General features: G+C 48.0%; 1 protein-coding gene across 1 annotated transcript in view; it reads left to right on the forward strand.

Annotated features, from left to right (window-relative positions):
- Positions 1–27,497, forward strand: part of TLCD4 (TLC domain containing 4) — a 91,528-nt gene that overhangs the window by 26,652 nt on the left and 37,379 nt on the right. Inside the window, exon 3 of the mRNA XM_075002806.1 lies at positions 21,383–21,472. Within this exon, the coding sequence (XP_074858907.1) occupies positions 21,383–21,472 (90 nt within the window). The remainder of the gene's footprint in view (positions 1–21,382; positions 21,473–27,497) is intronic.

The following is a 27,497-nucleotide window of genomic DNA, read 5'->3' on the forward strand; positions in this document are numbered from 1 at the left end:
ATCTTCCTCAGACAATGGGCTAGTTTCCTCATTGGCACCTTTTCCAAATGCAGGCTCTGCTCTCTCCCCAGGCTGCTGCTGCTGCTGTTCAACACAGACAGACAATGGGAGACACTCTCTCCTTTGTCCCAGCCCCCCGGCTGGTCTCCACACACACACAGAAGGTGAAGCAGCTTCTCTCACAGACAACTTGCCATTCCCAGTGGATCAGCTGCTTTCCTGCACAGACACACAGGCACCTTCCTCGGCCCAGGCCTGGAAAACTCTTCGCAGGTCTGTTTTGGCCACTAGTAGATGATGGGTTGGAATCGCTCCTTCCCTCCTTGAGCTGTGGCAGGCCACTCGGTTCAGAACTCCATGCAGTCCAGGGTTCCCTGCCCCGATTCGGGCTCACCTCTGCAGGATTCTCCCCAGCCCTCAGCTCCGCCACTGCACATCCATGCTGCCTTGTCCAGCTTCTTTAATCTCGATTTGGTTTCCAGGTGCTGCCACTTTACAGCGGAGTTGCTCAGCGTGGTTGCAGGCTCTCAGGCTGATGCCCTCTGCACCCCACAATTCCTGGAAGAATCCCTTCAGTGTGCCAGGCTCCTTGCGGGTCACAAGCTGCCCAGGGTTAGGCCGTAGGCCCCTCCGCCCTCTGGGACCGACTCCAACAGACTCCCAGCGGAACCCCTTCTTCAGTGTGACACCCGCTCTCAGGGACCATGAGCACCCTGTCTTGGGAAGGACTCATTTAGCGTCAGCCTTCTCAGGGGTCACTTGTTCCTGGGGGCTGGGCTCTCGGCCCCTCCACCCTCTGAGACCGACTCCAACAGATTCCCAGGAGTAACCCCTCCTCGGGTGTGACACCCCCTCTCGAGGACCACAACCGCAGTTGCTTGGGTTCGGCCGCAGGCCCCTCCGCCTTGGGGACTGCACCTCACTGCCCTTCAGCACACCTGGGTCTCGCAGGCCCCACTTCTTCCGGGGCCCCGGTCACTTACTGCTGGATGCTCCATCCTCGGGGTGCAGAACATCCCACTTCTGACACCAGTGTGATGGGGTTCTGGGGTCCCCCAAGCTCTGCACCCTGTCCGCAGGCAGGAGAGTCTCTGACTCAGCAGGAAAACAGCAGGTTTATTAGCCGATAGGACACAGCATCATACAGAGGAGTCAGTACAGCAAGCAGAGACAGCCAGTCCAATCCATGTTGGGGAGAGGAGGCCCCGAGGGGCCCCCAGAGCTGGGGCCTGGCCCCCTCCTTTGTCTCTCTCTCTCTCCCAGCCCAGACTAACTGCTTCCAACTCCCAGTTCCAATTCAAACCCCTCAGGCTCCACCTCCTCCTTTGTCTGCAGTACAAAGGTGTTACCTGGTCATCAAGGTTACCCTCAGCAGGAGCCCCACACCCTCTGTGAGCCACTCACACACACACAGGTATCCCCCACTCCATCACAGAGCTATACTGGATGTCACCTCCAATTCCTATCTGTCTGTCTGTCTGTCTGTCCATCCATCTGTCATTTTTTCTTTCTTGTTTTCAGATGGGGTATACCCATCTGCATATAGTGTTGAAAATGTAGGCTTACCATGATTGTATAGAGGCAGGATGTTTTTTTTTTCTGTCTTATTATTAATACCTTTCTTAATGATTCCCAACATTTTGTTCGCTTTTTTGACTGCCACTGCACACTGAGTGGATGTTTTCAGGGAACTATCCGTGATGACTCTTAAGATTTCTTTCTTGAATGGTTACAGCTAATGTAAACCTGTCATTTCATACTTATAGGCCTGATCTACACTAGGGATCAAAGACAACCCCAGATATGCAATTTTAGCCATGCCATTTGCATAGCTAGAATTGACCTATCAGGATCGACTTTCTTTCTTGGTGTAGAACAGGGATCTTATGCTTGCTCTGACGTCCCTTACTGTATGCATCAGCCTGGAGTACCAGGGCCAACAGCCAAGCCTGGAGAGATTGATTTTGCCGTGTCTTTACACACACAGCAGAATCAATCCCAGGAGATTGATCATGGCATAACAACCTTCCTCTCCCCTGTAAGTATAGACATACCCATAATTGGGAATATGTTTTCCTATGTGCACTGTGTTGCATTTATCAATGTTAAATTTCAGCTGCCATTTTTCTGCTCAGTCACCCAATTTTGAGAGATTCTTTAATATCTCTTTACAATCTGCCTGGGACTTAACTATCTTGAGTAGTTTGGGATCATCTACAAATTTTATCACCTCACTGCTTACCCTTTTTCGCAGATCATTTATGAATATGTTTTATAGGTCTGGTCCAAAATACAGACCCCTGGGGGTTCCTCTATTTACTTCTCTTCATTCTGAAAACTGATAATTTATTCCTGCCTTTTCTTTCCTATCTTTTAACCAGTATTCCCCAGATTAAGTGATAATGCCCTCTCTTCCCTCTATGGCTAATGAATTTAGACAGTTCCAAGATGTCATTTGAACAAGTGGCAGACTCCCTTCAGATACTGTGTAAAGAGGTCAGGGAATTGTAATACAAGTAATTGGAGATTTCCTAGTCAGCAACACTGACCAGAGTTGCCTGCCGAATCATTGAGGCATTTTTGGGTCTTGCAAAGATGGTTTGTCAGATCGCAGGAACAGTACCATCAACCTGAAAGCAGTCTGGCAAAAATAGTATGTCCCCCACTAAGCATTCAGACTTTCTATTCTCGTACTCTCTACTTAATTCTCTAGTGGCTGAGGCAGTGAATAAAGGAGTAAACAATGCCATTCCATATTGATCCCATAGGAAAGGGACCAGAAGAATCTGTATGGTTTTGGATGGAAATCTTATTCATTTGTTGATCCCGCAATTTTGCATTGTTAATAATTAGTTGTTCATGGCTAACTGCAGCCATGTAAATTATGGGAAGTTCAATGCATTTATTGAATATCTTTCTCATAAGCAAAGGCAGCAATTTCAGGCTGTCACTACTGAGGGACAGTTGCTAGCCAGGAAATCCCTCCAGATTTCCTTAGATCTGGAAGACACAACAGCTCATTCTGTCTCAAAGATGATAGTTATGCAAAGAGCATCATGGCTTCAGCTGTCCAGTTTCCCAGGGGAAGTTCAGAACACTGTAGAGGGATCAGGCTTTGAGAGTCTGAAGTTGTTTTTGGAGAATAGGGATGAGTTCATCCATACTCTGGAAGACTTTAGAAACCCTCTACGATCCATGGGAATTTACATTTCTGCAAACAAGAGAAAGTTCAGTACAGTAAAAGCTGTATTATCCAGTTTTTGGATAATCAGCACTCTCAAATAACGGGCAACTTCTCTGTCGCTGGCTGCCCAACTGGAGCTGGTGGGGCAGGGCTACCCGCCAGCTGCCCTTCTGGGTCTGGCTGCTGGCTGCTGGCTGCTGGGTGCCTGGCTGGGGCCAGTTGCTGCAGGGCTGGGTGCCTGGCTGGGGCTGGTGGAGCAAAGCCAGCTGCCAGCTACTATGAGGTCCACTACCCAGCCAGGGTCAGTGGAGCAGGGCTGGTCATTGACTGCCACTGGGCCAGCTGCCTGGGGCAGGTGGACCAGTGACCCTGCTCAACTGTCTGTAAAATTTGATTATCTGGTAGCCTTTGGTCCCAAGGGATGCTCGATAATCAAGCTTCTGCTGTAGATTACATGCTGCCCAGAGATCCCATCTAATACAGTTTTCCAGTTTTCCGGATACCCGCTGAATCCACTTTGCAGAGGAGAGCCACAAATACATCTGGTTGAAATACACAGTTAGCTTGGTCAAGAGTTCAAATCCTCCTCACTTTAGCCTACCAGCTGTAGTTGTTTTAGTTGTTTGCCAATCCTTCCCCTGTTTTTGGAAACTCACCCTTCCATTTTCAGTAAGTATGGGAATAAATTACTAAAGACATGTAGATTATAGAGATTGGGCTATGCTCCCACTTCACATCCAGCTTCTATGATCCCTCTTGTGAACTCCTGCTGAGACAGAAGTGGATTCTCTTCTTCATCCAGGAGCAATAGAGACTGTCACGGCTCAGTGCAAACAGAAGGGTTTTTACTTGAAGTATTTCCTCCTAACAAAGAAAACTGGAAGTTGGAGACTGACTGACTTTTTTTTCTGAAGACCTAAGACTCTTAAGCAAATTTGTGCATCCTAAAAACTCAGGATATTAACAATTGTCTGGCAGTGATCGTTAGACCAAGGGGATTGGTTTTCCAACCTTAGCTTACAAGGCACATATTTCCATATTGTGATACACACAGGATTGTCTCCTATATTTGGTGCTTCTTTTTGGACTCGGTTTCGAGATTATTCTCAAAAGTTCTAGCAATGATGTCCTTCATCACAAGGCAACTGTATTATTTCCATATCTTGATAATTGGCTGTTCAAGGGCTGGTTTTATGAGGAAATGCCATCAGCCAACCAGGAGGCCTTGTGTTTGTTTCTAGAGTTAGGTCATCAGCCCAGTGAAGAGAAGTCCATGCTGATTCCTGTATAGAAAGTACACTTCATATTGGCACCCTTGGGTTTGCTGACTGCCAGAACAGGTTTATTACTCTTATCAAATGCTGTTAAAACTAGTTGAGTCCTCACACTCAGTGGGGAACTGCCTCCAGCGTTTGGGTCACATGGTGGCTTGCAGTTTCATCACAGATCATGCAAGGTTACACATTCACTGTTTTCAGGGGAGGCTCAAAACAGTCTGTTCGCAAAACACACACAGCTTACACAAACAAGTTTCTGTTCCTCACCGATTAACAGATTTCCTAGACTGATGGAAAAATCACAATAATGTTTGCATTGGCCATCACTGAAGTCACCATAATGATGGACTATCTTTGTTGGGAAAGGGGACACAACTCTGTGCTCAAGCAGTCCCAGGCAGATGGTCCCCTCAGTAGGCCAACCTCTACATCGCCCTGTTGGAACTAAAGGCGTTCGGAAAAGTCTGTCTCCATTTTCTGCCTCTTATCAAAAGGCACTCTATTGGGGTCATGAGATACACAATATAGCCTGCATTTTTATGTCAGCCCCTCTCTACACACAGCAATACATTTATGAAATTTGGTGCATAGTCCCTCACACTATATCTTGGTAATGTACCACCCCAGCGTGCAGAACATCAAAGCTGATATCCTTAGCAGATGTTTCTCCCAGGATGATAAGTAGGAACTGGATCCACAAATCTTAGATGTCATATTTCAAACATGGGATGTCCAGAAGCAGACCTCTTCAGCACTGCCACAGACAGGAACTGTTTATTCTGCTCAAAAGGAGGATCTAGGCTTCTATTTCCTGCTGTCCTCCAACCTTGGAGAAGGGCCTTTACTAAATGTTTCCTCCAACTCCTCCAGTTTTAAGGGTGAGTGAACAAGGTCAGCCAGGACAAAGCTAGAGTCTAATAGTCCCAGCTTGTCCTTACCTATTTCAGGTGTTTCTAAGTCCATCTTCTGGGCATGCCTCATCTTCTCTCACAATACACCAACTAACTCCTGCATTTTAAGCTGGAAGTTCTCTGAAGTTCCATAGCGACTAAATCTGGGGCTTATTTCTAGACCCTCTCTGATATGAATAGCCCTAATCTGCTTGCATGCTGTCATTGTCTTCAGTGATATTACTCCTCCTCAGTGGTTCACAGGAATAGAAATGGCTATTGACATTGACTTCATGGATGTTCTGGGTCTCAAGTACTGACAGAAAGGGGAGAAAAAAGGGGGTGGTGGTGCTCAGCACCCACCAGTGATGCTGGTGCAGTTCCCCCGGTCTAGCTTCTGATCAGCTTTTCAACAGGTCCATGAGGATGGCTGAGCTATTGGCAGCTGGCAGGAGGCACTCTTACAGTTGGAGAGTAGTGATCAGAGGGTGCACAGGAGGGACTTTGTGGGTTGGGGCCACAGTAGGGGAGTATCTTGGAGCAGAGCAGAGGTGGAGCACTGGCAAGGGGAAAAGAAATCAGTGCCTGTTCTGAACAGGTACAGCAGTTATTAAATAGTAGGAAAAGCTACCTGTAATACTTAACTTCAGAAGTGGAAAAGATTTAGCTGTTGGTTTGAACATCAGCAATTTGCACTTTATTCTTCTTTAGTTTTGCTTATCTGGGATTACCCGCAGCAGCTGGAGAAAATTGGCTTATCAAGAGTCTCACCAAGATTCCTTTGGCTGCAATACAGCCTTCCCTACTCCAAGGCAAGGGTTCTCTTTGTTTTCTCACCTACAGTAGAAAGGTTTATTAAAGGAGTGGAAAACCTCTTGTTTCAATTAAAGACCCCCCACTTAAGTTTGGGATCTTAATCTAGTTCATAAAGGTATCCTAAGCATCCATTTTGAATTTGTGAATCATGATCATCAACAACCATGGGCTCCACTCCCATTGGTGTCTGATGCCTCCCTCACTATTTCCTTCCATCTTTCCCTGTCCAGTGCGGAGTGGCTTAGTTTCTGTAGACTAGCTCCACATCAATCTATTGTATCTTTTAAGCATTCTTTTGGGTCTTCCTCACCTATTCTGACTGTCCATTGTGCAAATACCAGGGTCTTGACTTTTCATTCGTTGTTCATTCTGCAGATAAGTTGTGAATACTTGTTCCTTACTGAGCCTATGAAGACGGCCTTTTCAACAGTCATTACACTGTCTCAAAGTGTTAGAGAAATTGGGGCCTTGATGGCCGTTACTCCCATTTTGGCTTTCTTAAATGAGACGGTTTCATCACGGCCATACCCTAAATTCCTAATTCAGGTGTCATCCAAATTTCTTCTGAACCCAGCTAGCCATTTACTGCCTTCCTCTCCAAACCATATAGTTTAGGATAGTCCTAAGCACGAAGCTGCTTCCTTGACTGTTAGCCACCGATGGGCCTATCCTCCATTAACTTATCTAGTTCTTTTTTAACTGGATCACAAAATATGGTAATGAGTTCCACAGGTTAGCTGTACGTTGTGCAAAAATGTTCTTCCTCTTAAACTGCCTGTTCATTTATCAGGTGACGCATAGGTTTTGAACTGTATGAAATTATAAGGAGAACTTTTTTTCCCACACCATTCATGATTTTATGGATATCTGTCATATCATCCCCCCCCTAGTCTAAGATGATTTGCCCTCCTCTTTTTAGTTTCTCATCACATGGAAGTTGTTTCATAATCTTGATCATCTTTGTTGCCCTTTTCTGAACCTTTCCTGGTTCCACTATTTATTTTTGACATGGGCAACAAGAACTGGACTAGGGAAGTAAAAGGTTAACCAGTTAACCTGTAAGCATTCTGTTTACTGAAATGCTACCACTTAACTGAGCCTTGCCCAAACTGTGGAGATTGGCTAGCTGTGCTAGGATGGAGTAGCCCTGGCCATGGTAGTTTGGCCAGAGGAAGTCCAGCCCCATCAGGCCAGAAGGACTGAAGGGGCCCTGGCAGGCAGACAGAACTCCAGCCACATCTGAGAGGGCAGGCCAGCCTGGAGCAGCCACTGCCATGCCTGCCTGGTGGGACTCCAAGCCCACAGCCCCAGAAGGGCTCCAGCTGCTCTGTGCCAGCCTGTTGGAGCGACCTCTTTAAGGGTTGACCAATTAAATGATTAAAATTATATCATTTAACTGTCTAACAGTTTTAATCTGATATTCGAATCCCTAAACTGGACACTGTTCGAAGTGTGGGCACACAATGAATTTTTAGTGCCATTAAATGTTTTCTATCCATTTCCCCATAGTTCCTAATTCACTGGTAGCCTTTTTGACCACTGCTGCACTTTGAGTAGGAGTTTTCAGAGAGAAATCCATAGTGACTAAATCTGTGGCTTATCTTTAGACACTTTCTGATATGAATAGCCCTAATTTGCTTGCATGCTGTCATCGTCTTCAGTGATATTACTTTTGCAAGCAAGTTTTTGAGCTCTCTCTTTGAATACATCTCTAAAGGATAAAAGAAGAAACTTCTGCTGCTCTGTTATTGTACAGCACACAAGTTTGTTCAAATAGATGTGCTGTATTCATTCTCAATTTTCCTGCTTGAATGTTCTGTTGTACCTCTAGTACATGTTTTATTAAATTCTGAGACTGATAAATTGTCCTGTGCTACTATTTTGCTCTCAAAATTCTTATTGTCAATCAAATCATTTTATTTCTTCAAACATAAATTATTTTTAAAAATTCACTTTTTTGCTTTTTAACCATCAGCATTATTACTAACAGCACTAATAAAGCAAATATTATTTGCCAAGTGTCAGGAAAAAGGTGACTACTTGTATGCCTGCTTGCATTGTTTTCAAATGGATCTGAAATTCTTCTTTGATTCTTGACTGCCTGCTCAGCATTGGCAAACTTGTCTTCCAGTTGCCATAAGTTTGCTTTTCTCCACATAAAACCTGTCCATTTCTTTCTATCTTATACAAGTTCCACAGCGTTGATTACCTTTAAACCTTTTTGTTCTTCATCGAGTGTCCCTGTGGGTATTCCACAGTAGGTGTCGGGCTCGCCACAGCGCCGCAGATCGGAAACTTTCCAGCAGTTTCTCCCGGACCGCGCATGCACCGGCACGCGCTGCTCCCCTGCGCGTCCCCGGCCATGTGCGCGATCTGGTCCCCGCCAGTTCCTTCTCAACCGCCATCGGCTGCAGACGGAATCCACTCAGGCTACGGCCAGAGTCAGCTTAGTTAGAGGTTTTTTAGTGTAAACTGTTGGTTTTTTTCTTGCAAAAAAAAAAAAAAAAAGGAGAAAAAGAAGAAAGGAAAAAAAAATATATAAAGATTTAGTAAAGAGAGAGAGGAGCGGAGAAGACGCGGGGACGTGAAGGCCAGTAGGCCTCCGACCGCGGCAGGCTGCGGTCTGCGAAAGGGGAACAGGCACAAATCTAGTGCTGAGTACCCTATTAACAACTCAAAGACTCACCGCGATGTCCTCTTCAGGATTCAAAAAGTGTGAGTCCTGCCGCGAAGCTATGCCGGCCTCCGATGGGCATAGTCAATGCATTAGGTGCCTGGGGGAATCACACGTTACCCAGAAGTGTTCCCATTGTGCAAAGCTCACAGCCAGGGCCAGAAAAGACAGAGAAATGCAGCTGAAAATGCTGTTGTTTGATAAGGCCCTCCAGCCCGATGTGCCGGAGAGGCCTCAATCGGAGGGACCCCCGGGCTCCATAAAAGGAAGGCGGCTTCCCTCACTCCCTTGGTGCACAAACGGAGGAAGCTCTCTCCAGCCCGATCCCTGCCGGCGGTCACAGCGAGCGGGATGGGCGTAGCACACAGCCCCCAGCCGCAGATCCAAACAAGCGGCAGTGCAGCAGCGCACGTGGCAGAGGCTGAGCCTCCGATTACTAAACAGCCGGCACGCGCAGCTCCCAGAGCGGCGGCCAGGGAAGCGCCGGAAGCGGCGGCACCGCCACAAGCGGCACCGACCCCCAGGGTGCCAGCGGTGCAGGGCCAACAGGCACGCAGCCTGCAGGCACCGGAGGATGTTATTCGCGCGGCACTGCAGCTGAGTGTGCCGAGCGCGGCGCTGACAGCGGGGCCGAGATCCCCGGCACGGGAGGGGGCGGTGCCAGCCCCGCAGGGGAGGGGTAAGGCAAGAGCAAAAACCCGGCACCCCAGCCCTTCTCCGGACAGGGCTGCAATGCTACTCTCACCAAGCCCTCCCCTTATGCTGCGCACGCCACCCAGAAGACATGGGTCTCCTCCAGCCTACCCAGAGCCGCCTCCTCCGTTCCTCCAACCAGTGTCACCATGGCTTGGGCCACCTTTGCCTCTTCTGGGATTGGATCCCTTGGAGTACTATCACAAACCAGTTTCACCGCTGTCTGAATCATCGTGGAGATCTCGCTCTCCCAGACACCAGGGATACGCACCCCGAGAGTGGTCCGGGTCTCCATCCCAGGAACCGTGCCCATGCTGCCATGGTTGCTCTTACCATGCTGGGCACAGACACCCCAGGCATACACCTAGGGGCAGGTCCCCCCCGACCGTCCAATACCCCCGCGGAAAATCTCGGACGGGGACGGAAACACAGCTGTCTCAAGGGGAGTTGATTTTGGAACCCCGAGACTTTCCTTCGCAAGCCTCTAGCGAGCAGGTGTACCATCGACCGCAAGACCCTGAGAGTTCGAGGGAGGCTTACCCTAGTGGTTCCTCCTTGTCCTCCCCCGACGAGGCTACGGCCCCCGGGGACGTTGCTCCACCGGACGACCTCAAACAGTTTCAGGAGGTGTTTAAAAGGATGGCTTTCATGCAAGGCATCCAAAAGACAGAGGTACAGGAGAAGCATCACAAACTCCTCAAAAATCTGAGACCCCCGGCTTCATCCAAAATCGCTATCCCGCTTGACGAAGCCATCATGGAGTCAGCCACCACCATATGGCAGACCCCGGCTTCCGCTCCACCTACAAACAAGAGAGCGGATAAGAAATACTTCGTCCCGGCGAAGGGCATGGAGTTCCTTTTTAGTCACCCACAACCAAATTCATTGGTGGTAGAATCGTCTCAGCAGAGATCAAAGACTTCCCAGTACAAAGCGGGGGGTACGGACAGAGATGCCAAGAAGCTAGAGCTGTTCGGCAGAAAGGTATACTCCTCCTCCACCCTGCTGTTGAGAATGGTAAATTATGCAGCACATCTAGCGAACCATAATTTCGACAGTTACTCCAGGCTTACTTCTCTCATGGATTCGCTTCCGGAAGATAAGAAGCCGGTGCTGAAGGTGATTGTGCAAGAGGGCTATGCAGCTTCGAGGACAAGAGTCCAGATCGCCCTGGACGTGGCAGACACGGCGGCACGCTCAACGGCTACAGCAGTGGTCATGCGCAGGGAATCCTGGCTTCAGACGTCGGGTATCCCGAGGGATCTGCAGGCGAAGATTGTTGATCTCCCCTTTGACACGCAGAAGTTGTTTGCAGATTTAACCGATTCGGTCCTTCACTCCAGTAAGGACTCAAGAGCTACACTCAGAACCCTGGATATTTATACCCCTCCATACAGGAAGAAAAAGTATTACCCTCAGCAAAGATGATACCCGTACCAACCACAGCGTGCTCAGTACCAACGGGGCTACGACCAAGGGCGACATCAACAGCAGCAACAGTATAGAACTCCTAGGCGACGTTCCCAACAAAGCCGTGCATCCTCAGGTCAGGCCCAAAGGCAACAAGTTTGACGGGCAGGTTGAGGGCTGCACTATCACTACCATCGCGCAATGCCATCCCCAGCTAATGTTCCATCATCGCCTCCGACCGTTCCACCCCCAATGGCAAAAGATCACCACAGACAAATGGGTACTGGAGATCATAGCCACGGGTTACGCGATCCCCTTCCAGTCACTCCCACCACCGAAACCTCCACCCAGGCCCCACCTCAGGGATGCTTCCCACGAGGTGAGACTCAAACAGGAGGTGGACCACCTTATGTTCATAGGGGTGGTGGAAAGAGTGCCGGAGCGATTCCAGGGGAAAGGTTTTTATTCACGATACTTGCTTACAGAGAAGAAAACAGGAGGCTGGAGGCCCATCTTAGATCTTCGGGGCCTCAACCGGTATTTGCGCAAACAACGTTTTCGGATGATCACAGTCGCCTCTATATTCACGGCACTGGACGATGGAGATTGGTTTGCAGCCCTCGACTTACAAGATGCGTGTTTTCATATAACGATCCACCCGGCACACAGACGCTTTCTCTGTTTTATGGTCGGCAAGGAGCATTTCCGATACAAGGTTCTTCCGTTCGGCCTCTCCTTGGCCCCCAGAGTCTTTACCAAAACCCTGGCAGTGGTGTCAGCCTACCTGCACGGACAGGGGGTGTTTATATTCCCATATCTGGATGACTGCCTACTGAAATGGGCCTCAAAGGCAGAGGTACTACGGATGATACGCGTAACAGCAGACACGTTTTCTTCGCTGGGCCTGGTCATCAACCTCGCGAAGTCCAAGACCGACCCCACACAAGACAAAGAGTTCATAGGGGCACGAATAAACTCTATTACAGCAAGGGTCTATCTACCCGATGCCCGCTTTCGCACCATCAGTTCACTGGTGCAAGTCATTACATACAGCCCCACGGTGCCGGTCTTAACATGCTTGCAGCTGCTAGGCCACATGGCGGCGGCAACGTTTGTGGTGCAGAACGCCAGATTGCATATGTGCAGCCTGCCACAGTGGCTGGCGAGCGTCTACAAGCCGGCATCCCACACTCTCCTCAGGGTGGTGTCGCCCACGACAGAGGTGCGCAGATCCCTGCAGTGGTGGGTAAACCCCAAGAACATGCTGACAGGGGTACCCTTTCACCAACCACAAATCTCTATTTTTCTTACTACAGACGCTTCCCACATAGGATGGGGAGCTCACATCGGCAACAAAGTGACGCAAGGACTATGGTCCCCTATGGAACAGTCACTGCACATAAATATACTGGAGCTCAGAGCAGTGTTCAACGCCTGCAAACACTTTCGAGACCACATACAAGGCAAAGTAGTCGGGATCAATACAGACAATACCTCCACCATGTTTTATATAAATCAACGAGGAGCTCGATCCCGTGCCCTATGTGCGGAAGCAGTCCGGCTGTGGAACTGGTGCATCGCCAACAATGTAACGTTGAAAGCCTCGTATTTGCTGGGCGCTCACAACGTGAAAGCAGACCAGCTGAGCAGGTGCTTTGCACTCACGCACGAATGGCAGATCCTTTCCGATCTGCTACGACCGATCTTTCACACATGGGGGTTTCCTCAGATAGATCTGTTTGCCACTCAGCACAACAAGAAGTGCCCCCAGTACTGCTCCAGGGCGGGATTGGGGCGGGGTTCCCTGGGGGACGCATTCGCGATTTCACGGAAGGGCTCCCTACTTTATGCGTTTCCCCGCACAGTGCTCATCCACAAGGTCTTGCAGAAAGCCAGAAGGGAGAGAGCCCGCATGATTCTAGTAGTTCCAACGTGGGATTGACAGCAATGGTTCCCCTTGCTTCTGCGCATGTCGGACCGCCCACCGCTCCCGCTTCCGGTGGCGCCAGACCTACTCACGCAGGCCCAGGGGTCCATAGTGCACCCACACCCTCAAGGCCTGCGCCTACAAGCATGGCTAATCCATGGCTCAGCTCCCTAGAGAGCACATGTACAGAGGCAGTACAGCAAGTCCTGAACAGTAGCCGAAGGACCTCCACCAGGAAGACCTACAAGCAGAAATGGACTCGATTCACTGCATGGTGTTCTGCCAAGCAGTTAGCTCCCCTTGACGTTCCTATACCTGTAATACTAGAATACTTATTGGACCTCAAGAAGGGCGGGCTTTCCCTATCCTCGCTAAAGGTCCACCTTGCTGCTATATCTGCTTTTCGGCATGAAGAGGAGGGGCCCACGGTATTTGCCCATCCTATTGTTACCAGGTTCCTGAAGGGGCTGGTAAACCTGTACTCCCCTCGGAAACCGCTTCCACCATCGTGGAACTTGGACCTGGTGCTCAGCGTGCCAACGGGCCCACCATTTGAACCCTTAGCCACAGTTCCCCTACGTCTCCTTACGATAAAAACAACCTTCCTCCTTGCAATTACGTCAGCTCGCAGGGTGAGTGAGCTCACAGCAGTTATGGTAACGCCGCCCTGCCCAGTATTCTCAAAGGAAGCGGTAACTTTACGGCTGCACCCAGCCTTTATTCCGAAAGTTTCTTCAGAGTTCCACCTTAACGAACCCATAGTTTTACCCTTGTTTTACCCGTAGCCTCACAGCTCCAGCAAGGAGGCACGCCTACATCTCCTGGACGTGAGGAGGGCGTTGGCCTTCTACATAGACAGAACTAAGTCCTTCCGGAAGACGGACAGACTTCTAGTTTCTCTCGCTCCGAGGTCAAAAGGAGAGGGTCTCTCTTCACAGAGAATCTCAAAGCACATTGTGTCCTGTATAAAAATGTGCTACGAACTTCGAAAGACTCCTTTGCTGGCCCCGCCTAGGGCTCACTCCACCAGGGCGGTGGTGGCGTCAACAGCCTTTTTCAAGGGCATCGCGTTAAAAGACATCTGTAGAGCGGCGACCTGGTCATCCTATGACACCTTCGCCAAGCATTATACCCTACATTGGGTATTCCAAGAGGATACCCGCCTCTCGAGAGCGGTCCTTTTGGGGGCAAGCTGCACATAACCGGATTACCCACCTCCTTACTTGGGTTACTGTTGGGTAGTCACCTATTGTGGAGCATCCACGGGGACACTTGAGGAAGAAAGAGAAGTTACTCACTGTAGTAACGATGGTTCTTCGAGATGTGTCCCCGTGGGTGCTCCACCACCCGCCCATCCTCCCCGCTTCAGATCTCTGTTTAGTATTTTTCAGGAGCATCCAAGGTGGTTGGTCAAGGACCTGGTGGGGACCGGATCGCGCACGTGGCCGGGGACACGCAGGGGAGCGACGCGCGCCGGCGCATGCGCGGTCCGGGAGAAACTGCTGGAAAGTTTCCGATCTGCGGCGCCGGGGCGAGCCCGACACCTATCGTGGAGCACCCACAGGGACACATCTCAAAGAACCATCGTTACTACGGTGAGTAACTTCTGTTTCTATGCCATTCTTTGCTCTGTCTATCCAACACATTTTTAATCTTCCTCTGTTTCTAGTTTCTCCCCTCACCCAACAGAGTGACCAGACAAATGGCATGCTCTGTCATCTAAAAGGCCGTCGAGAACCATGTCAGACAGTGTTGCAGGTCACCAGTTCCTTCTGAATATGTTGCCAGAGCCCTGGGGAGATGTGATCTTCAAGGAACCCCTCCGTATAGTTGTTCCCTGCCCCTGGTGTGGGCTTGCCTTCCTCTTTGAGGGACAGCAAAGCTCTAGCAGTGTCTACTGTGGTTGCCCTGCATTTTTGGATGACACAGCTGTTCCCTGGGTGCCACGCAGCCGGAGCTCGCCCTGGGCTTGCAATGGCCCCTCATGGATGTTCTGTGGCTTGTGCTGCACTTTCTGGTAGTTGTCTTCTTGTTCCTCTGTGAGGTTGACCCCGAGCCCATCTACGGGACCATCTCCTTGGCTGCAGGAGCTATATCCTGGCAACCGCACTCCGTGGTGGACAGGTGGCTCTGGAGACACCACACCAATTCAGACTGGTGGGACCAGCTGGTCATGGAGTGGTGGGATGACCAGCAGTGGCTCCAGAAGTTCTGCACGTGGAAGGCTGCCTCCTTAGAGCTCTTTGCCTGGCTTGCCCCTTCCCTCCAGAGATGTCACACACAGCTGCAGCCCGCCATCCCCGTGGAGAAGCAGGTAGCAATTGCCATCTAGAAGCTCACCAACTCTGACAGCTACCGGTCAGTGCAGTTTGGCATGGGGAAGTCCAGTGTTGGGGCCCTTGTCACTGGGGTAATGCACTCTTTGGCTGCAGTCCCTGCATGGGTTTGGGGGGGCACATCTCGCTAAAAGGTGATCGTTGGGAATTGGGCTGGGGGGGGTGTGAGGGATGGAGTGGGGGTTGGTGGGGAAGCCCTGTCCCTGAGGGATTGTGTCTTCCTGCCCTCACATATACCTGCTGCTGGGGGTACAGCCTCATGAGGAGAAGGGGGCACTCCTAGAGTGCTTGGTCGGGGAAGGGGACGGGAAGGAAACAGGAACCTCCCTTGGGCCTAGACACTCCCTCCCGTATTCGCTGTTGTATGTGTTCATTCACCTCTCTCTGCAGGTCTAGAGGGCCATCAACTCAATCCGGTTGCAGAGGGTCATCTGTCTGAGAGACTTTGAGTAGATCGTGGCCAGATTCATTGCCCTGTAGTGCCCAAACTGTGCCAGAGCCATCAATGGGACCCACATCCTGATCTGTGCATTGGAGCCTTGTGCAGCCAAATTTATTAACATGAAGGGCTGCTATTCCTTGGTTGAAGGGTTGCAGGCTCTGGTTGACCACCGTGGACAGTTAACGGACATTTTTGTTGGGTGGTCAGGGAGAGTGCACGACGCCCCCCCACGTGTTCTGCGGTTCCTGCCTGCGCAAGAAGCTGGAGGTGGGCATGTTCCTTTCCCTCCATGAGCTGGCAGCTGGGGACATGCGGATGCCAGTGTGCGTTGTTGGGGACGTGGCTTACCCCCTCATGCCATGGTTCATGAAGCCCTGTATACCAGACATGTGGACCCCAGCAGGGAACAATTTCAGTGAGCACCTGAACCAATGCCAGGATGAGGTGTGGATCTGGGAGGCCCCGAGGAAGAGGTTCTCCCAAGGACCCCAGTAATCCTCCCCAGGGTCCCCATTGGGGACCTCAGGCTCACAGCAGCCAGCCCTATCCTGTCCCCACCCCAGCGCCTCCTTTCCTTCCTTCCCTGACCACTGAATAATAAAATAGCCAGCTTGTGTGTAAACCAAAAACAGTTTTATTAACTATTTGCAACAGGTGTGGTGGGAGGGCTGCTGGGAATGTAGAATGGTGAGCAGCCTCAGAACTAGTGTTGGGAGGGGCTTGTGATATGTGGGCAGCTCAGAACATGGGGAGAAGGGAAGCTGGGACTCTGAGTGGTGTTGGCCTTGGGATGCTCTCCTCCTGTGCATTCAGGGACCCCGTTGTGACTGGTTGGGTGCTGGGAACACAGGGAGGAACATGTGAAGCAAGGCTGGAGTGCGGTGGGGGTTGGTAGAGGGGATGGGGGGAGGGGACATGGGCATTGCTTGTGGGGGCAGTCGTGGGTCGAAAGTGCCTAGCAGGGAGGCAGGAGGGTGATGGGCAGCAGGAGTACCAGCGGGCGGCTGGGCCAGCATGTCTAGCCAGATGGGTGTGACTGAGTCACAGCAGGACGTTAGCTGGTCCCAGGCACAGGACTGCCACTCTATGTCCTCCTGGACTTTGAAAGCCCGTGTCTGCTGCATGTTGTGGAAGACAGCAACATGCTGGCGCATGAGGTCCTCCTGAATGTGGACCTGCTTCCAGTGGCTCCAGGGTCTTTCTGCAGGTGACGTCAGGCTGGTCCAGCTGTACCAGAACATAAGGAGGGAGAGACGGTCAGTCATGCATGCAGACACAGTCCCTGAGGCTGTGCCCTGCAGTGTGAGCTGCAGCATTGGGGCAGGGGAGGGGGATGTCCTGGGAGCAAGGCCATGTGTGTCTTTCACAGAATGTCCTGTTGCACAGGGGCCCTGTGGTGCCTACAGGACTGTGCTGCCTGCTTCTGACCCCACCTCCCTGGACAGTGGACAAGGGGGGTGCCTGACCAAGTGGGGTCCCCTCATGGGCGGCAGGGGAGCCGGGCACAGCCTGGCCCTTCACAGGGCCCATCATGCACTTGCAGCTTGCAGTGGTGCCTCAGTGTGACCAGGGTCATGCCAGCACCCTTGTGGCTAGCCTGCTTCCAGCTGTGGCAGGTGCTGAGAGAGTTTTTTTTTTCTCACGCGGTGGTGGCCCCGAACTACCCCCATGGCCAGGGAATCTGTGTCCCTGGGAAGTTTAAAGGTAAAGCCTGTTTACAGGAAAGGTGGTTTTTTGTTTTTTGTTTTTTTTTAAATCTCCATGGGGCCTTGCTTTTTGTGTAGGGTGGGGAGGGCCCCTGACAGTATCATTCTTGAATCATCTGTAACAATGTTATTCCCTGCTCATATCTGTCTCTTTCAATTTGTCCACATCATAGATCTTAGACCCTGGCACTTATTTCAACTCAGCGCCTACACTTATGATCATCTGCAAATGATTTGCACAACAAATGTTTTCCACTTGTGATTTACAGTCACGCACTTTTCACCCTGCCTCAGTTCCTGGCCCTTGTTTGTACTGGGCAATGACCAAGCCAGCATACTTTTTTCTTTTTCCATTCCTCATGAAGTTTCATGGTCCAGAAGTCATCAAGATTCTTTGGTTTTGTGGTTGACCAATGTATTGCGAAGTATCTGCAACATTGCTCTAAGCCATCAACTATCCTGCTTCAGCACCTTTAATATGAATGCTATTCTTTGAAAGTTGTTTTGCTAACTTCACCATTGGAGGTTTTCTGCAGTTAGAATTAAGATGGCTCTATTTAAATAATGACACCATCTTGCATAGTTATTCATTGTGCCAAAAATATCTTTTAGAGTGCCCTTTCACAATCTCAGCACAGTTATGATAATGTCTTTATTAATTTTAGCAACTGATCTACAAGAGGAGATTTTAACTAAGCTTTTCTTGCAGGTGTTACAAAACTGAAATTTGTGTGTTTTTGGTGTGTTTCTTTTTTAAACTAACTATAGGGCTTGTCATCATTGTAGTGTTAGCTTGAGATATAACTCACTTCCTATTCCAACCTGATTCTAGCTGGCACACAAATGTCCTTAGCTTGAGTTAAGTGGCGCTCTAAACTCAAGGTGGCTGGCCTATTGGGGGTGGGGTGGGGGGGTTTAAACTCCAGTGCTGCCAACACTAGATCAGTTGCTAATCTCATCACTCTGTACTGCTAATCCAATTCCTCTGCATAGTTGGAGTGTTGTTCTCTAATGTGGTTGCTCTCATTCCAGCTAGATTAACACAAGTGCAGTCACGTGGGTGTACTAATTGGAGCTAATTGTCGTGGTGAAGACAAGCCCTTAGAATTCAGAGGATTTAGTAGATCAGAAGTTTGGCCTGCAACTCTGGAATGTGTATTTCAGTAATTTCAAATTATGCTCTATTACAGTAACTACTTCTATAATTCTTATTAAATGTGTAGACACGCACAGTGCTAGCATAAAATTTTGATCTGCCATTCACCTAATTTTTGGTTATAGTGCTAATGATTAACATTTGCAAAAATCATTTTAATATTGATACTAGAATAAAATAATGCAATGCAAATTATTGATGTAAAGCATTCCATTGCATTTTAAAAGTGTAGTTTCAGAATATGCAATGTAACAGTGGTTTCAAGGCATATATTAAACTTGATCTAGATTTGTAAGTAAATATAGAGTTATGCTCTCCCGCCCACATGCTTCCCTGTGGAGGACCTCTGACATGCATAGTTAAGGAGGAAGCATGCAATTTTTGTACCAGCAGCATAATTTACTTAAAAATTAAGTGCTAAGATGTGAACTTTGGATAAAACAGCAGTTCTTAAATTGATTGCAAATGAAAGATCTGTACTTTAGGACAAAGTATCTTTTACCACTTTCAGTACTAATGCCACCAAAGTTCAAAAATCCCACATAAATACCCCATGGGATTGGTTTAAAAATCACAATGCATTTAAAGAAAATAACACCTTTGTGCTTTTTATATTTGCATTCTAGTTTGTGGGCTTTCAGGGTATGCCCAGATCACACTTCCTATGTAAACACAAAGGCTACGTCTAACACTAGCCCAAAACTTCGAAATGGCCATGCAAATAGCCATTTTGAAGATTAGTAATGAAGCGCTGAAATAAATATTCAGCACCTCATTTGCATGCGGGTGAATGTGGCACTTCGAAATTGCCATGGCTGCCATCAGCAGATAGGAATAAGGGGATTTTGAGTTCCCAGGGTCCTTTTGAAAGACTGTATTTTGGGCTAGTGTAGACACGGCCATAGACTAGAAACTTAAAAGCTGTAGTCAATTGCTTGTCTCCAGGAGGTGAACCTTTATTAAAACATCAGTTTTTCATGAGATTTACAATTAAATCGCAAGAGTTGGCATCTCTACACATTTGTCCAAAAATGACCTATTGCAGTAAATACACTTGTCCAATCCAGCTAAATTTAACTGTTTCTGATGATTAATTAAAACAGTATTCTATCCATTTGATAGAACATTCCATTAAAAGCAATTGCTGAAAGCAGCACAATAACACTAAGGCTGTGGCCACACTTGGCCAAAATTTTGAAATGGCCATGCTAATGGCCAAATCGGAGGATACTGAGGAGGTACTGAAATGAATATTCAGCACCTCATTAGCATGCTGCCGGCCACAACACTTCAAAAATGCTGCTTTCGATCATGCGTGGCTTGGCTACATGGGGGTCCTTTTCGAAAGGACCCTTCAGACTTCGAAATCCCTTATTCCTGTCAGCTGATAGGAATAATAAGGGGATTTTGAAATGTGTGGGGCCCTTTTGAAAAGGATCCCCATGTAGCCGAGCCGCGCATGATCAAAAGTGGCACTTTCAAAGTGCCGTCGCCGGCAGCACAGTAACGAGGCACTGAATATTGACTTCAGTGCCTCATTAATATCCTCCGATTCGGCCATTAGCATGGCCATTTAGAAATTTTGGCCAAGCGTGGCCACAGCCTAAGTGGAGACCATCCAGACTCCTCTTTTTGGACCTATAGAGGATAATCCATTTGGGGTAGAAAGAATGTTATTTTTGTAAATAGGGAGATTAAGGAAAATATCTTGGGGAAAGGCTTGTGAGGAACAAATACTCTTCCATTTAAATCTTGCATTGACATGTGTGGTGCTATGATAATGTGTGTGTTTGTTTTAGAGATATAATTTGGAAAAATCAATTTTTTTAAACATGTATTGATTCTTCCACATTATTAATATTTTAAATACATGAGAGTCAAAGACAGGGTTCCCTTTACCTCCTTACACATGTATGCATGACATCATATTGTGTTAATTGTATAACATCTGACACTTTAGACAAGGGGCGAAGAACGTTTTTTGGGTTGCGGCCACTCACCGACACAAAAATGCAACAGAGGCCATACAAGTGAGCAGCAAAAAAACAAAAACAAAACCCCTCCCTGATGCGGTCTGTGGCTGAAAAACAATATCACAGGGTCAGTAGATTTTGTGGGCCTAGCCTAGGTTCAGGCTGAATATATCAAAATAAGCATTATCAATACTATAGCAGCTACTCCTTCAGGACGCTTATGACACTCATCACATTGATGTACTACTCAGTTTTGTTCTGTGGGAGCTAGAAGCTGGGTCAGATGTACAAGACTGTTCTTTTCCTCCCTCCACCACCTGAAGCTGTCACTGCTAGAGTTTGTTTAGTCTGTGTCCCTTTCCGAAGAACAAAAAAAGTATTCCAGGTGTTAAATTTGATGCTTACAAACAGAATTCTGAAAACATAACACACACACACACACACACACTCCCGCCCCCCCCCCCCCCCCCCCCCGGCTGAATTCAGTAAAAAGTACAAGTCTTCTTTTGGTTCATTTAACAAAGTTGAACGTTGCTAGAAGAATCGCTTTAAAGAGCTTAAAGTGCTTGCTTTTTCAGGTAAGTCTCTGTACGTGGGACAGCTATCAAGGTGTGTTAATTTTATGGTCTAACTACTTTATTATTATAAAAAAATGAATCTTTGATTGCAACAAAATATTTTCCTCTTGCCTATGCTTTTGATGTCTCTATTAAAACAAGTCATTCCATGAGCTGATAGATAAAATGTGCTATAAAGACATCTCATCTTCACAAGAACGTCTGTATATCATTCAGAATTTACTTTGAAATATATTCTCTTGCATTTAAGATAGTATGTTGCAAATTGTGGTTATCATTCAGAATGGTAATCAAATGTAATACATATTTCTTTTTTTCAGGACAGTATCCACATTCCATGCGTTGGTGGTTGGTGCTTTTTGTATATATATTTTATTATATGATGAAGCTGTTAATGCTGACCATGTCTGGTAAGACAAGTTATATCAAACTGACTTTTAAGAGTATGAATTTTTTCTTTGTTTCCCATTTCACCATATATTTGTTTCCCTATGCTGCTATCATATTAGACTGGTAACTAGTCAGATTATCTCTTTCTTTTAAAATGTGGGGGGCCATTTATATGTCAGTTCTGACTATCAGGTAAAATCCAAATTATTAGCTCAATTAAATGCAATTATAAGCTTACAGTATAACAGAACTGCTAATGGAAATTCAATCTCCAATTTTAGTGAATGGTTCTCAAAACATAACCTGAAACAGTCAAGAAGGTGACTGCAGATTTAACATTGGTATCTATTTACTATTTGCTTATAAAGTGAAACAGTGAAGATATATTGCACGCTCAGAATGTCTGTATAGGACCAAAAGTTAGATGAGATTTTTTTAATGAAATTAAGCCACTGTATCAGTTTTTCTTCCGGCTCACTCACTGCACAAAAAGATTTTTGTCAGCAGTGGTGGAGCAAAGGATCTCTCTCTCTCATGAATGCTGCTGCTCCTCCAGTAGTTCCAGGAATTTGAAGATCTTCCTGCATTATAGATAAACACTCAAAAGAAAATAAGTTTACTAGTTTTGGTCCTTGGTGTCCTTTTTTCCCCCAACACACTTTTGTAGTGTAATACAAGATTTGACTAGTTTGAGTTGATTTGAGATTGTAAGCAGCAAGTTGAAGATGTTACCCTTTATTAGGGCTGAATTGTACCTTTCTTTAAAAATAATGTTGGTTTTATCTGTATAATTATACTTTTTGAAGGAAGAGAGTCTCAAATTGTCTTTCCACCATAACTTTAACTGAATCACAACATGAGTCTGACTAAATGAAATGAAAAAAAAAATTCATCTGGTTTTAAAAGAGCAGAACAAAAGTCTGTATTTTATACTGTTCAGTTGTTGACAGATTAGTAATAGAATACAACGCTAACCCTGTGGTGTACTGAAGAGGACCGAGCGCTATGAAGTTCAATTTTAACCACAGCTTTGCCACCGATTTGTTGTGTGGCATTGGGTATTTCCCTTAATATTGCTGCATTTTTTTTATTGTTAAGAATGGGATAATACTTTCACTATTTCCTCACAGGGGTATTATTACAATTGTTTAGGGTTCTTTCCTGTAAGATTCTAAGATCTCTTGATTTCCATTGGGCTCAATAGAAATTAAGAGCCTGCAGCACCTTCAAGGATGAACTCAAAATTTGAATTGCCTTTTGAAGCAATAAAGTGCTAACTATTTTTATTTTGCATCAACTGACTATTGGTATTGACTTGTAGCACCCATTACAGAGAAGGTCCTTCTGAAAACCAGTGTTCCTGCGCATCTTTGCTTGGTGGGAGTGGTGCAGCTGCTAGTGTTGACCAGTCTGTGCGTGCAAGAGGCTTGAGCATGTTCAGTGAGGATGAAATTTTCAGAGACTTAGTAGTTACACTCTAGAAAGTGTATAAACTGCAAGTTTTCTAAGGCTTATTATAACTTGGTCGAATGCTTCCTCCCCAGCTTCATTTCCCTGCTTCTGTCATACGCCCCCTCTATCTATAAATCTGGGTGTCTATGTGATATTGTCCAAATCAACCCTACCTCAGAGTTAGTTGTGGGTAAACACTTAGGTCCAGGGCCTCCAGGGTAAATTTGTCTGAAATGCTTCTTGATCTATGTGTGGTGCCAGTAAGGTGGGTTAATTTCAGCATTTTAATGCATGGATATGAATCTTAAAACTTCATTAGGCAGTCACTGTAAATTATTTATTTGGATTTATAGTGATATCCACATACCCTAGTAAGCATCACCACAGGATTAGGACACCATTGTGTCAGGTTCTTTTTGGATACATAGGAAGATATTGTTCTTGCACTGAAGAGTTTAGAATCTGTTTTCAGTCATTACACATGATTAAATGTAACAAGCAATAGGGATGAATGTGTAGACAAAAGTTACAATGAAACATCATGGCTAGCTACACAAAAGCCAGGTTTTTGTTGAAAAACCCAAGGAGAGTCTACATGCAAAATGTTCTTTGTTGACAGACTGTTGACAGAACCCAGCACATCTTCTGGCAGCATTGTGCCTTTCTGCATTGAGGAATAATGGCCTTTGTTGACCGTTTCCTGTCAACAAAAAAGCCGTGTAGCTGCTCTGGGAGCCCTTTTGTTGACACACAGGGCTTCTGGTTCACCAGGCAGCCCTGTTTGCTAAGCTTCCGGTTGACTCTTCTGTTGAGAGAGTGGCTGGGCAATCGGCTGCTCTCTGTTGACAGAGTGGATTGCTCTTTCGATCTGCTTTTGTATATGGATGTGATCTGTTGACAGAAGTTTTGCTGGGAGATCTCTTCTGACAGTCTCTTCTGTTGACAGATACTTCTCATGTAGACGTAGCCCCTGTGATTATTCAACTGAGATGTGTGTGGAGTGCCGAAATTTGACCTTTTGACTTCTATGTACAGTCCGAGTGCCAATGATATTTTTTAAAGTCACTAAAAGTCCTACTTACAACAGCTTCATTAAGAAATAAATAAAAGTGCAGAGCTTTACTGTTTAGCTGGTGGTTAGCTGATCTTTTGTTAATCCACAGGCAGCCTGGCTTTGGGCCAGCTCCCAGCACCATGGGAGAGAAGGGTGGAGCCGAGCGCCCACCTTGCATGCCATTGAAAATCGGCTCATGTGCCACTCTTGCCATGTGTGCCAGGTGTTGCTGATCCCTGGTATAACTGGTTTTTTTTGTGACTTCATAGACTGCCTAGGTATTGTTTTGAAGGTGGTGAAAAGAAGGGAGAAATCTGAGGTTGTGCGAGTAGGAAAGACAATTGATGGGAGGAAGAAGGTTTCATAAGCAAGCCACTAAGCTACAGGAATTATTATGGAAGTTTACCAATGAGTAGGGTATTCTGTAGTCGTCTACTCTGGAAGTTTTTGAACCTTCCTTTGAAGTATTATATCAGAAAAGAAAGACTTCTGGTCAGATCTGATATGGCAGTTTTTTATTTCTGTGAAGGAAAATGAGTAACTGTGGCTAGGAGCCCCAGACCCTTTTGAATCACTGGGACGCAGGGCAGTTGCCTGCTTTCCCACCATCCAGGCAGGCCTGCTGTATTTGCATATTGCTGCCTGATTCAATAGCTCTGTGAACTTCCTTTTCAAAATGTGACTGTTCCCCTATTGATTCCCCCAGAAAATATTTTGTCCTCTTTTCTTTATCAAGCCATTTTTGTCAGTCTTGGAAGCTTCCTTGAATCTGAAATCAGGCTTCAAACAGCCTGATACGTTAACCCAAGCTTTCCGTCAGCAAACCCAAAGACAATTACAGTCGTCCCCCTGCATTACGAGGGTAATTTGTTCCTGAAAAACCCCTCTTAGGGTTAATTTTTGTAAGTTGAAAATGTAATTACCATTAATTTCAATGGGAAAAAAATTGATGTGTTCCTGAGCCCCAAAATTTACACCCATTTATGCTAAAACAACTCCAAATCCCATTAAATCTGGTGCAAGGGGGTGGGCAGGGCAGAGCAGGGCACGGGGAGGCAGCCCAGCCTGAGCACAGCTTAGGTTAAGTGGGGAGTGGGCACTGCCAAGGGCTGGCCACGTGTGGAGTTAGGCAGGCACAGGGGGCCCCTGGCTGGTGAGGGGTGATGCCTCACTCGTGCATGACGGAGAGTCCCCGCTGGTGGCAGCTGAGGCAGCAGCGGTGGGCGAGCCAGGAGCTAAATGGGAGGGAGCGCCACAGACAGCGAGCGGCGCCAGAGGCACAGCTGTGCCGGGCAGGCGGTGGCGGCCCCCTAGCCGCCTGGGGAGGTGAGCAGCAGCAGCAGGGCTCAGATGGGCTGTGCGCCCAGCATCCACTTCTCACAGAGCGGCGTGACCTACTGCCAGGACTCGGACGAGTCTACCTCCCTGCACCAGACTGCCGCCCTCTCGCAGGGCGCCGCCAACCCCTGCACGGCCTCTTTGTCAAGACCAACGCGGCTGACTCCATCCCCTCGGTTCTTGCCTACCAGAGCCGCCAGCCTCCAAATCGGTCCTCGTAAATGCGAAGAAATACCTCGTAAGCTGAAGTAGGTGTATTAAATGAAACTCCTCGTAAAGTTGAATTCTCATAACTCGAATGGGCGTATCTCAGGGTATAACTGTAGTGAGATTTTTAGGTTCCAGACTTTCAGAATGAGAGATCACCCTGCCTCACTCAGAAATTATGATAGGGAATTTACTACCAGCTCATGAGCTCATGGGAATAAGGGGACTTCGAAGTAGGCGGGGTCCTTTTGAAAAGGAGCCCCGTCTGGACGTGCCGCGCGGCGGCAAGGCACATCAATTTTGAAGCGGCGCGGCAGCCCGCATGCTAATGAAGCACTGAATATGCATTTCAGCTCTTCATTAGTAAACTTCGAAATGGCCATTTGCGTGGCCATTTCGAAGTTTGGGACATGTGTAGACACGGCCTTAGTGTTTTAACTAATAGCCAAGGTGAGGCTTTTCGTCCCTCTCGGTGCTAGGGATTGCCTGTCTCCCCTGGCTTCAAGACTTGTTCAAAATGTGGCAAACGTATGCCCAAAAGCGATCCCCCATTCAGCCTGTTTGATTTGCTTGGGGGAAGGGCACTTGCATGATCGCTGTCCAATTTATAAGGCCTTTAAGCCCAGAACATTGAAGGATATGGCCCAACACCTTAAACTCCTCTTAATGGAGGCAGATCTTAAGCCTCAAGAGTCTCCAGCAGGAGTGGAGTCTCCTCTGTGCAAAGTGCACCGGTGCTGCCTAAGGACTCCTGGCACCAAGAGCAGATGCAGGCACCGTTGCCTTCTAGGGTGCTGATGAAGAGGAGGGGGCACGAGGGGCATCGCTTGCCAAACTCAAATTGGGGCAGCCTCAAGTCCATGGCTCCGGCGTGCACTGCCAAAGGGCAGGAGGTGTATCTGTTGAAGCCGGTGTGGAGCGGGAGCCTGCAGGTGCTGGACTTGTCCTCAATGCTGGAGGCATTTCGAGTGGCACAAGGACCTCTGCAGATGATGGTGCCGGGTCCTTCTCTGTCTACGGAGGACAGGCGCTGTAGCACTGAAGTGGAGCGATCAGAACTCATGGACATGACACTGGCGCCAATCTCTGCGCTCACATCAACACCAGCACCAACACTGTATTCAGTGCCAAGTGCTCCAGTGCTGACCCAGCAGACTGTGGACCAGTTTCACATGCCTTATACTCCGGCACTGCCACGGTCCTCAGCACACATGACATTGGCACCAACTCTGAATGGCCCTGCTGTGGTCATCTTCTTTTGAATTGGTGTCAGAGTTGGACTCCTTTTACTTGAGATCCAGAAGGTCACACCACAGCTGTCACAGGTACCGTAGTCATCGCTCCGACTATACAGGTTGGCTGCTGGCTTCGCAGGCGACTCAGCAGTGGCCCTTCTGGACCCTGTGGGCATTTCACAAGGCACAGGGCCAAGCTGTCGGAGTGCCTTTAATGGTGCTGGGTGTCCCGCCAGTCCTGTGTTCAGCAGCATTGGCATCACTGGACGCCTCACCAAGGGAACAAAGACAGGAAGGCGGTGGTCATCTTGGAGCCACCTGCATCTACTTCGTTGGCATTGAGCTTGGCACCGTTGTCAGTGCCGTCGCAGCGGGACTGGACCCCTTCAGTGCTGGCACCATACGTAATTGTACCTCCAATGCCAATGAGACAGGCACCAGCCCAGGCACCGGCACTGACTCAAGTGCAGGGAGTGGTAATGGCGCCGTTTGTGCCACCTGTGACAGGGTTTTCTGGGCATCCGGTGCCTATGCCAGCTTCCCCTATGGTGGCCCCTGGTTTGCCCATAATTTCTGTGGGGGGGGGGGCAAGGTCACTACTGCCTCTCCCCTCCAAATGGAGGTACAAGGGCTATCATCTTCTTCCTCCTCGGATGAGGTGCTGGCGGGTTCATCGGACTCACCTGTATTGGAGGATGACAGAGCTTTTCAATAGCTCCGTAGGAGAGTGGCCCAAAACTTGGGGGTGCAAGCGGAGGT

This window comes from Carettochelys insculpta, chromosome 9 (assembly GCF_033958435.1).
Source record: "Carettochelys insculpta isolate YL-2023 chromosome 9, ASM3395843v1, whole genome shotgun sequence".
In the NCBI taxonomy this organism is placed as follows: Eukaryota; Metazoa; Chordata; order Testudines; family Carettochelyidae; genus Carettochelys; species Carettochelys insculpta.